Raw genomic sequence first — 12761 nt, 5'->3', positions numbered from 1 at the left:
CTTACTTCACTGTATTCTCAGTGTTTGTGATCTGGAGGTTTTAGGTTTGCACATCTTTTCTTCTGTTATAAACATATTGGACCAATGACTAACTTCAGATTAGTTGTGATGTCACAAAATCATACCGTACATACTTGTACAGTTCATGTCTTAAACTTAAAAAAATGATTACAGAGAAGCTCTCCTACTTGAGCAGATGATAGGTGAAAGGGGGACTTTAAGTACAGCATATTACAGATTTTTTTAGAAGTTGTATTGATGTAATAATCCTGAATTTAGCTCAACTTCAATACTTTTTTGTTCCATTGCGAATGTTGTTTAAAGAATGTTTTAGTTTCCAGTTTAGTTGACTTTAAATAACATTTAGGTAATTTACAACATGCCAGTATATGTCACATCACAATTTTTTTTAAACACTCAAATGTTGATTTAAAAAATACAACTATCGGCCGACAAGTTAATAGTTTTTAAACTCTTAAATATAAATATCCCTACAAGTTATTTCAACATAAGGAAGCTGCCAGCTAACGATCACTATCACTATCAGCCTAAAAAATGTGGTATCCCCTTTCTGAATTCACTGGTTTAATGGGTTTTACTTTGGATTTTCTCATGCCAAGTGCTTTGTTTTTGAAAAGTGCCTCATCCATAAATGTAAGTATACTATTATATTACCATAATTATCAATAACAATGAATAATAACCGTTTTTTCCTCGACACTGTGTAATATCATCCAGTGGTCACTGTTGTGGTATTCTTGCACTGAAATTCCTTAAGATTAAATCACGACATTTCCTACATTAATTTTTATTAAGGTATCTTCGACCAGCAAGAAAGACTGGGACTTAATAATGAAAGAAAAGTCTGGTGATTCCCAGGCGGTTATGTTGGCCTATCATTACGTCCGTCTCTGTGAAGACTGTAATGTGGTTAGTGTCACCTGGAGGCCCAGTGGACTGACAATCAGGAGTGAACAATGAGTGGGACCGGGCTCTGTTCCTCTCTAATCTGGACATAATAACGCCCCAATCTCTTCTCCCACCACAGCAGATAAGACAGTAATTGTTTAAGTGTTTTATCTGATGTGGGCAACAGCACAGAGGTAGTGCGTTGCATACTTGACTCGTAGATTCACCACAAAAATGTAAATGACTGTACACGACATTCACCAGTTGGAATGGAAGCATTCGATTTAGACATACTAGTACAATTAAAAAGGGGCCGATGTACATCAGAGGTATTATTTGGCTCTGGATTAAATGTATTTCAGTATAAGGCAAAAATATTTTTATTTTACCAAAAAGGGTGGAATTTGTCTTTCAAATATATATATATTAGCCATTTGATAAAGACCCTGAATGGTGATTGTGCATTGAGTTTGAAAGGGTGGTTTCTTATTTTTTTTTTTTCAGCCTTTTAATAATCAAAACCATAGGAGCAGAAGTGTCAGGAATGGATTTAACAATGTGTCTATCTCCTCCAACCTACACTGCAGCGTTAGCATACCTGGTTTACTACTATAGTAGTAAACTATTCCTCGAAAGTACGTCATGAGATAACTTCATTTTTTTGGTTACTATTCAAACAAGACAATGTCCCAACATTTACTTTTACATTTTTTCCTTATCATACAGTGCTGTGTGTAGAGCTCATTATCGTCACCCTGCATTACAAAAACGATGCAGCTTAATTTCAATGTCTTTTATATTGAGCACCAGCTGGTGAGGATGCTGACTTTTTGCCTGGGACAGCTTCCGTCTTTTAGTAAAATAACTTATGTAGCCTTCAAGTGCATATTTAAGGCCTTTTCACAGGCTTCTAATTTCAAAATGAGTCAGCTGGTTTAGTCTGCATGAAATGAGAAACCTGCTTTGGTCCAACTCTGTGTGAAATTAACAACACGTTGTGTAAAAAAATCACATAGAAATTTGAGCAGTAACTCTGCCTCCGTTTTTATTGTAAACTGCATGTGTGTAAGAAAAACTTGACAGGCTTGACAACAGTAACTTAAGGGGCTTAGCAAAATGTCCCTTGATCCCTTTCTGTAGATCAATTTTGATGGATTTCATCGTATTTGTAGATGTATCCTTTTTTCTGTCAATGTTAACAGTCTACAAGACTGTCTGGACCACGACAAGCTCCAGACAGGATCCATTAACCCCACTGACCTTTCAAATCTCACTTGTCTCTGGTGAGACCGATTATTTAACTTCTGTCCATTTCCTGATGGTCTGTCAGTTTCTTGACATGTAGCTACCAGATTAGCTTTTGTTTTGCAATTGAATTCTATTTTGTCACTTTATCTTTCCTGGTAGAAGTGTCCTACTTTGATTCCACATGACACATCTGGGTGTCACTGCAGAAAGAGACATTAATAAACGGCATCAATCAGCTGCTGTCACAAACACAGAGCACCGCTCTGACCGTGCTGCAAAGTTTGCCCTGATCTCACAAGGTCACACTCTAATTTGCTGCAAATGTAAATTAACTTGATGTAAATGTGAATTCACTTTTACTAATGGGTAGATTAAATTCTCTAAAATTTAAAGCTAACATCTGCTTTTTGTCCTTTATTTCTTCCCTGGTCAGATTATGGATAGTCGAGGGATTGCTTCGGTGCCGCAGGAAATTTGTCCGGATGCATGTATTTTCGCCTTTGTCTGCTTCCTTCCGTTGGATTTATGAGGACTACGGTTGACTGCTCCTCAGATCTCTGCATGGTCAATTGAGACAGCAAGCTAGACTATCTGTCAAATCTGAGTTTTCTCTCGCATGAGTATTTTACAGCAGCTCTGTGCGGAGCTTAGTGCCGCCCTTGACTGTGATTGTGATTGTTTTTTCTCCCATCCCTGAATGCTGTGTGGACTAGCCAGACCCTCCCCCACTCCACAGCGTGTGGAGGGTCTGGCAAAGTGTTACTAGATGATGGATGGCCAAAAATCCCAACTACTTTACCTGATAACCTCATGTCTGGCAATGAAGGCGGCAGTGCTGTTGCAGTCTGCTGTAGTGAGCGGGACGTTGAGCATTATTTCCCACTTACCCAGAGCCTTTGGCCTGTTTTATCATCCCACTTGCAGGCAATGCAGGTAATGTGAAACTGTAATGGAGAGTTTCTTCGATAAAGACTATTCCCTACTCTGGTTTGCCAACACTATTTTCCTCTATGAAGCCAGGAGTCGGCGCATGTATGTCCAAACTCAACATGCACCCACAAGCCCTCTGGCCTCCAAGCCTGCCAGTAGAAAACTTCAGTTTATGTTGCCTCGCCATCTGTCTTGTTCACACAAGGTTCAACAGGAGACAGCCTACATATTAGACTAAAGGGACAATTTCCTTCTCAGGCAATGTGAATGCTAGCGAAACTTAAGTAATTGCTAAGCCGCCTTGATTACGTCTGAGCCTGAGGAATGTATTTGGCGAAGAAGCTAATTTTCATTTTTAAGAAAAGACTGCTGATATACCCGTGACGCTGACTGAAAAAGACACTTTAGGTCTGTTTCTTCCCAAAGCTACAGTCAAACTCTGATTTGGCCTTTAGTCAACCCCAGACTTGAGCGGAAATTGGTTTTGACAGGAACGGAGTTTCTGCGCTGCCCTGAGAGCGTGTTTCATTACCATGCTTCATTACACAAATGCACAATAGTTTTGTCAAGTACAACTTCATCCATTCCCAGACAATGGAACAGTAGAGGTCTTTTTTCAGTTAGCTGTTTATAACTTGAAATCCCTGTGGACGGTATCGCAGAAGGCAACAGTGTCAGGGGAAGGAGATGAAGGTGAGTTTTTCCTTTCAGACTGACATCGATGGATGGAGGCTGAGCACAAGAGGACAAGATGCAGCTGTGTGAGAGAGGTGGAGGAGAGTGGTGGCAAAGTAGGAAAAAAATTGGATGGTGGGTGAAAAGAGAGGGAGAGGAGAAGAGAGAGGAAATAATGAGACAGTAAAATGGAAAGAAAAAGATAGGAGGAATTGAGATGAGTGCAAAAAATGAAAGAGATGAAGGAAGAGTTGCATCCTTAGCATTTAAATGAGTCAGGACACAGAGGGCAGACCACCCTTCCCCTCGCAGCATTTGGATTTGAGACGTGCAAGTAATGAGGAAGGCCAAACAACAGATGACTTTCCATCTAGAATATTAAACCTCATTTTAGCTTGGTGTCAAGTCTGCATTCATTATCTGGGCTAAAAATACACACATACACACAGCGCTATGTTTGCATGCATGAGCTTGGAGATACACTGACTTTTAAAATGGCTGGGTGTATAATTTTCTAGTTAATGGTATATAATGTGTCAGCTGTTCCACACGAGGGCACATTCCTTATTTTATGATTCCCAGAACGTGCGTGTTGGTCGACGGCTCGTTGAATTGTTGCGTGACGCAAGAATAATGATGCGAGTGTTCTACAGTTGCCAATTTTTGCTGATGTCATGCATTCATTTGAATAAAACATGGGGTCATGTTGTATTTAATCCAGCTTCACGGCATGCATAATTCCTCCCCACTTCAAGTTCTCTGGATATCACTAAGGTGGGGATCGCTGCGTACATGTATGTACACACACACACACACACACACACACACACACACAACCCTGGAGGGCTGGGTGGTTATGTGTTATGTAAGGAGCTCAGGAGGAGAGCGGTGGGGGTTTCTCACACACCGTTCACACTCAGGCTTATCGCCCCAGGGCTGTACAATGAGCTCAGTGTGACTGATAAGAAATAGGTGTGTGTGTGTGAAAAAGATAGAAATAGTGAGAGAAATTGAGAGAGAAAAAGAAGGAGGAACAGAATGTATGTTAAAGAGGTTAAATGCATGAGGCGTAGTATAGTATCTGCGTTTGTTTGTGTTAGCGAGTCTGAACTAGCTTTGATCTTAGAGCATTTTTACTTACACTGCACAATTTCTGGCTCTGTAAAAATCTCTGATGTTTAGTATATCACTGAGCCCCATCGAAATCAGTTTTTGAACCTAATAAGCAGCGTATTTTACTTTTTTATAAATATCTAGCCTATATTATAGAGGAAATTATCTATTGAAATATGAAATATAATTAATAAATAATGAAATATTTCCTCAACAATTACATGTTATATCAATATTAAATGAGTACAACCATCAAGCAAAAGAAAAAAGAAAAAAGATACTGCTTTACCCCAGAACGCGGTTTTAAAGCCCTCTCTACACTGTCACAGTGAAACATGATTGGGAAGCATATTGCCTGTGTGTCTGTGCAGGCAACTTTGCTATGGTTGGGATTTGAGGGGGCTGGTCTATAAATACACACTCTGCTAGAGGAGAATCTAGGCTGCACAAACACACAGACAAGCCGATATACAGTCCTGTCACAATGCACACTGCAAACCAAACGACACACATCGCTGACGTCTGATAGGCCGCACAGTTTAAATTAAACTGCCCGGTACGATACGTCACATTACAAGGTTTTGTTGCACTATACATTCAAAAATTTAAAATCTGTAATGTTTCCTATTGCAGATAGAAAGCGTTGACACTAGATGTTGTAAAATGCATCCACCAATGCATTTGATGAGATAAGATGTGGGCATCCGGTGAGAAGGCTCATTATATGTTCCCTGATAATTAAATACATTGAACAAGTCAAACACAATCAGTTTGTCACAGGCACTCAGATCACTGACAGCAGCGCTGGTGATCCTGTGGGACAATGTGTTTCGTAGTTTGAGTCTCAAGGCCCCGACTGGGTGTCAGCCCAACACCAAAGTCACGCTTACACATGACCGGTCCGTGCCATTGACATTAATGGGAACCAGGGACCATCATTATCCATTTAGTTCTTTTTACAGATTTTTATTCGCAGCGTCTATAATAATACAAGTAGAGCAATGCAAGTGTGGCATTGGCCTTTTTTTTTGCATTTCTCAAAGGGAAACATGTTTGAAGATAGCCTTCATACCTATGCATGTGACCGTGGAAGTTACAGCAACATTATACTCACACAAATGGGCAGAGTGATCAAACAGGCTAAATTAAGACACAATTTAAAACGTTCTCCCTTGAAATGTTTCTTTGTTAGGGCTTTGTTGGGTTTGAGCAAGGTCAATATTTCCACTATTTCCACTAGCAAGTTAAAATAGTTATTATTTCCCAAAGGCAATATAACTCAGTATGTTATTGTGTACGCCAAGAGGCTACAGTGCTACTACTGGTTGTCCACCAGCCAGGCAGTAATGAAGGACATTATCTATAGAATGAAAAGGTAGAAAATTGATGACTGATGCTGTACTTCAGAGTGGTGATTCACCTATTAGCATGTGAGCATTTGAGAAAATGTTAAATTGCATGTTTTCCCATTTTATGTGTGGATGTATGGATGTTTCACTTGTGATATTTGAGATATATGTATGTGTGTGTGTGTGTGTGTGTGTGTGTGTGTGTGTGTGTGTGTGTGTGTGTGTGTGTGTGTGTGTGTGGGGGCCAGGTTCAGCTACATTTGTGGGGACCAAACACTGTGAATCCAGTATACTTATGGGGACCTGACAGCTTTGTGGGGACAAAATGCTGGTCCCCATAACGTTAAAGGGCTTTTTGAGGAATAAGACTTGGTTTAGGAGTAGGGTTAGAGTTAGGTTATGGTTAGGGTTAGGGTGAGGGTGAGGGTTAAGGTTAGGCATTTAGGTTTGATGGTTAAGGTTAGGGTAAGGGGCTAGGGAATGCATTATGTCAATGACCTGTCCCCACAAAGATAGCCAGACACGACTGCGTGTGTGTGTGTGTGTGTGTGTGTGTGTGTGTGTGTGTGTGTGTGTGTGTGTGTGTGTGTGTGTGTGTGTGTGTGTGCGTGCGTGCGTGTGCGTGTGTGTGTGTGTGTGTGAGTTTGAGGTTTGATTTTTTTAGGTTTGATTTTTTTTGATAAGTAAGATTCCATCAAAAGACCAAAACCTACAATGAATTGTTCTTACATATATACGTATCTTAAGCATTTTCAGTATTGTCATAGTTTAAAAACACATCACTGAGTCACACTGTTGCTCTGATTGACATGTTCCTTCATTATCATGAAAATGGGACGGGTCACTTAAGTTAATTCCGAGTCGATCCCACATACAGCATTCTGCTGTTGTAAATACTCGCTAGCAGCTGAATGTAGTCCCAAACAAATACACAATTTACTTCTGTTAAGTAGGTTTTGCTGAAAACAATAATGCCCAGCTAAAATCACTCAGCAAAATTAAATTAAAGTACATAATTGGGACCACTTTGTCAAGATTTAGGTCTTTAGTGGGAGTAGAAAAGGAATGGACCAATAAAAATTCTAATCTAACAAACTTAACAGAGGGGTCAAAGTTGACCTTTCCTACTGAGCAGACTAATGTTAAGAGTCTGCATTTAGAGACTCTTAAAGAGAATTTATGACGCCTTGCACTGGTCTGCAGGGCAGTTAAATCTCAGCTTCAGACAGGAAGAGCCTGGACATAATCATTAGGGAGGCAAGCTTTGTACTATGGTATTTTCTGGACTCCACAGAGGAGGTGGGAGAGAAGTGAACAATGTTCATATTGACCATTTTGTGATATAGCAAGGTGTTTTGTTAAACAATTATGCGATTGTTTATGGACACAATAACCATATGGTAATGTAGTTTCTGGCTAATGTGGTGAATTAAATACATGATAAATCAAGGTACTTCTTCACATTCATGCAAAAGTCACATAAACATGCTGCTTGCATACAAGGGCCTTGACCAGCCACAGATACAATATTAAAGAGAGAGCCATGATATAAATGGTAGACAACCCCCATACCCCTTAGTGTGCTACAATAGAAGGGCTAAAATAAAAGTAGGTAACACTCACTGTGGTACAGCACATGAAGACTATGAAGAAAGTCCCAATGACACCTCCAATTCCCACCAACCAGGTCATCCTGAGGAAGAGGATCACTCCGAAGATGTTCTGGATGCAGGGCAGGTAGACGCCCATCAGAGTGCCGAGAGAGGGGGCCTGAAGTAGGACGAGAGAGGAAGTTATTGTTATACAAACTCTTAACTTGTCATTGAAGTTAATCCTATATCACCGTTCCTTTTAAACTACCCAAATGTAATTACCCAAAATAACATGATTGATTCCACACAAGGCTCTTCGGCAAGTATAATTCTCTACTTTCATGAATTTTGGGGTGTCTTATTTAATTTTATAGCATTTCAACAAATTGAAGTGGTTTTGAAATAGTATTGAGTAAAAGTTGACATATTCGAGCCAGTGATTATCCATCAACATCTATTCCTCTAATTTTAGTCAAAATAATTCCTAATTTCTGCTTTTCTAACTCAAACATTAGGTATGATTTCCTAAAATTGAGGTTTATTGACCATCAATTCCAAAACTTACTAAAACTAGAGTTAATAAGTTAGTGTTACGTGGTGTTTAGTAAAAAAAGTAAAAAAAGTAAAAAGTAAAAAAAGATGACAAAAAGTGTTGAAAAAAGGGAGAAAAAAAGGAATAAAATGTTAAAAACATTGATAAAATGCAACAACAAAAGTGCTGATTTTCAAGGGTTAAGGCAGTGTATGGTATACTTTTGAATCTCAGACTACAGAAGGTCAAATGTTTAGTATCTCTTCCTTATTTGCAATAAGTCTGACACACCAGGTGTGCAGGACCCACTGAATGACTCCTGCTTCATTTTGGGTGTCTGTGTGAATTATTGGAAGTCAACATAGCAGCCGTGCATGCTGAGACACGGCAAATTAGTCTGTTTTTTGTCCGAGGGTTACGTGCAAAAGAAAACACACTACAGATGGTCACACTGCCATTAAGGCAAGCAGAAATGTACTCGTAGGACAGATTATGACTTTCAAAGGCCCACTTTGTAATTCTAATATAGTGCTTTAGGTTGAAATAGCTGCTGTTGCAACATAACTGTCTCAGATTATTTTTTATTTATTGTTGATATGTTTTCCATTATGCCAGCGTCAACAAACTCTTTCTTTCTTTTCCTCTTCCTTGTAACTGTTGCAGCTTAACATGCATTTTAAACTGTAATGTTTGCTAGTTATTAGTTAAAAGGCTCAATTCATCCGCCCAATTGCACCTTCTATTTGTTTTGTTTTATTTAAGGATTTCCCACATTGCTTTCTGTGAACCCTTTGTTGATTTCGTATTCCAGTACAATAATTACTTTGAGTCTAACAATCTAAGAAAACTTGGAGATCAAGAGGCAGCCAGGGGACCAATATGTTCAATGGATGGATGGATTATTATTTTACTTTTTTACAGGCTCCTTTATTGCAGTGGATTAGTTCTGGCTGGTTTTTTGCTGTGCTGTCCCTGGTGTGGATCAGTGGACGAAGAGAGAGCTGCTCTGTACGTTCTTATACAGCACGGACATCTGTTTCAAGGCTGTTCCATCGAAGGCAGTTACCGACACAAAGACAGAAGATGTATTGTGTTCTACGTTGGATTGATAAATAGGGGATTACTTTTCCTGAAGGTTTTTATGATGTTCTTAATGTGTGTATGTGTGTGTGTGTACCTATTTTTTGTGTATGAATCTGTCCTGTGTGTGTGTGTATTTGTGTGTGTATCTGCATCAACGTGATGGCCTGTATTAAATCTGAAGGACACATCAGCTGACCCTGTACATAATAGAGAAATATTAATTTTCTGCCCAAGGACAGCTTGGCCAATGATAGGTAATTATGCCAATATTCAGCCGTGACCTATTTCATCAAGTGGGAGCGCAGACCTTCACATCACATCCAGAACTGTCACATCACTACTTCGCGGCAGTGATTTGTCACAAAACAGGTGCATATTCCTCAGATTGAAAGCAAAATGGGTGATAATAATCCATCTCAAAATAGGGATTACAAGCTGTATTAAACAAACACACACACACTTGAAGGTTTAGTGAATCTGTGTTATTTAATGGAGTTGTTTGCTAGTTCTGTCTACCAAATAATATTTTTTAGACTGGGATCCTATATGCTGTTGAACTACTTAATCACACATTTTTAGTTGTGTCTTTAAATGGATGCATTAAAAATCCAACATACACACACATCAAATAAATGGGTTAAAAAACCTGAGGTGTTATTCCTAAATCAAATAACTTTTCACCTCACAGAAAAACATGATGTTATGATGCAAAACATCTAAAAACAGGCCCAGCCAGTCCTATCCTAATTTAGAGCCAGCAATTTAAGTAACAACAGCAGCAGCATATACAACTATGTCCTGTATATGAGCTAAATGCGCCGTAATAACTGCTTTTTCTTTTCATGGCACTGTACGGCACTGTATGTGCCTGTTTTGGGTTTTAATACTGCACACTGTCAGAGTTTTTTTGCTGTTATATTGCGGCAATTTTATTAAATGTATTGTGAAATGTATAACATTTTCATAGTTTGTTCACACTGACAAGCTTTTGTTGTCTTGCTTGTGGTCACAATTCTTTAGCAACCACATTAAAAAAGGTATTATGTTTTTATTCTGTGTTCATGTAAAAAAAAGGAAAATTGAACAATATTTAATTTACAAACTTTTTAAAGTCTCAAATCCCAGTCGACATCGATCTCAAAGTCCAGTAGCAGTCGGGCTGTAATCTTTTAGCTTCTGTCTTCAGCGCCAACATTGCAAAAGTTTTTGAACACATCTTGGTTGTCAGTGATGGTCACTAATATATTTATTCAAAAGTTGTTATTAAATTGCTGTAACAGGATTTACACTACAAGATGGAGGATAAAAAACAAACAGTCCAGCTCTGGGAAGAGACAGCTGAAGAGACAGATGCTGAATTCATAAACCAGACTTTTAATCAAATCATCCTGACAAGTGGCTGACATCAAATGAAAAATACTGTGTCTGACGCTAGAATATGTGATTTGTTTGGAGCGGCTTGCTTCTCAGTATTAATAATGCAGAGAGGGAAAGAGAGAGCAATAGCAGGAGAGAGAAGCAGAGAGAGAGAAAGAGAGAGAGAGAGAGCAAGTCCAAACAGGTCTTGCAAATATAATTATCTTTTTAATTTCCTTCAGATAAACAACAGAAGAAGAGCTCACACTCGGAACTGTAATTGGCAAGCTTATCACACTGGAAACCCTTGATCTGCTTGTGAAGAAACGCATATATGGCTTATAAACATGTTGAATCTTATCATATCATATAATAAAATTGTATCATATATCTTATATCACTGTATCATACAATTCTACATATCCACACTCCTTATATTTCTTTATTTATATTTCTACTCTGATATTTATATACTCTTGCAACTGTAACACAGAATTTCCAGTTGGGAATCAATAGTATTTCTGATTTCTGATATTACTACACATCATATGTCCTATCAGAACATGTCTTATATCATGTGTGTTATGTGCACATACAGTGCATCACATATTGTTTCACACCACAATGGGAACGTCCATTAACCCAATGTGGCATACAGTCAGGGGTGGAGGAGTACTCCGAGAATTAACTGAACTAAGAGTAGCAATACAACAGTGTAGAAACACTATATTAGATTATTATTACAAGTAAAAGTTTCTTTTGATTTTTTTTTGCTACTGGCATTACATATACTCATAGTACCAGGTCAGTGTCATGGTAGTGGCTTTTAGTTGCAGAAGAGACTAGAGGAAAAACTGCACTGGCGAAGAAATAAGACGAGAGATTTCTTCTTCTTTGTTTGGGCCGACGATGAGGTGGAACTGTTACTGCAAGTAACACGCAGTACAAGACGACAAAGGTGGCAGAAAACACACGCTGGAAGTCTGTGTGACTCTACTCAGCTGTTCATATACATACAATAGATGTAAGTTGAGGATACAGAAATACTTTGGAGAATATAAAACAATGGTAAAAAGTAAGATGATGATGAGGTGAAAACAAACTGAAAGGCAAATGTTACTGAAGGTAAAGTGTTGCAAGAGCAGCCTAAGTTAGAGTGAGAAAGGCAGGTGCTTTGAGTGGGGGGATGTCAGTGCTTCTGTGGCCGAGCTAGGAAGGAGATCGAGTGGTGAGAGTCAGTGAAAGTAGCTCATGAGTGCGGCTGGGAGGGAAAAAGAGATAGCAAAGGTGATGTAAAGTGAATTAACACTGAACAATAAAATACTGCTGCTTCCCCACCGGGTCTGGGAGCCCAAAACAGAAAAGATAAACATTTAAGCAGCCTACCCAACTAATGATAATATCATTTCTAAAGGTCTCTGTTTGTAGCTGTTGGGAATACAACACAACCCAAAGATTTAAAACCAAAAAAAAAACCAAATTCTCCGGTTTAGGGTCTCTGAAAAGCCAGATCAGTGTGAATGCGTGGTGTAAACGTAGGAACATGGAAAGCTTCTATCATGTGGACATGCCAACAGTTTTGTTATTATTACTTAGAATTCCTTTAAGCTTTAACTACAATAGTGAAATAAATGTATCTACTTGCTTTCCACCATTGCATACAGTAGCATGACATGCAGGCAACTTATCATTGACATGTATTGTGCACCAGAATGAAACACTGTGATAAAAGAGAAACTATATTATAATATCCTCATTTTAGTATCTAAACAAGCTATGCACTATTAAAAAAACTACTGTTGAGACATGGTTTATTGTCTTTAGAAAAACGTTCCTTCCACTTTCTCATAACGTTAAAGGACAAGAAGTAGAACTGTCAAGAGCGAAATAAAGTACTGCACAGTGTACAGTTGTACTTAAAGGTGCCCTGTGGAGTTTTTATGTAAAGAAAGTTTCCGTTTGCATTCACCCTGT

At 38.7% G+C, this 12761-nt stretch overlaps 1 protein-coding gene across 3 annotated transcripts in view; it reads right to left on the bottom strand.

The window, feature by feature from the left end:
- Nucleotides 1-12761, bottom strand: part of slc12a5a (solute carrier family 12 member 5a) — a 162493-nt gene that overhangs the window by 26200 nt on the left and 123532 nt on the right. For all 3 annotated transcript variants that reach the window (XM_034870447.1, XM_034870448.1, XM_034870449.1), the window contains exon 4: nucleotides 7848-7994. In XM_034870447.1, coding sequence (XP_034726338.1) covers nucleotides 7848-7994 — 147 coding nt within the window. The remainder of the gene's footprint in view (nucleotides 1-7847; nucleotides 7995-12761) is intronic.

Source organism: Etheostoma cragini, chromosome 4, assembly GCF_013103735.1.
Source record: "Etheostoma cragini isolate CJK2018 chromosome 4, CSU_Ecrag_1.0, whole genome shotgun sequence".
Classification (NCBI taxonomy): Eukaryota; Metazoa; Chordata; class Actinopteri; order Perciformes; family Percidae; genus Etheostoma; species Etheostoma cragini.
The sequence above is the reverse complement of the archived record's forward strand: the minus strand, read 5'-3'. Positions and strand labels throughout refer to the sequence as shown.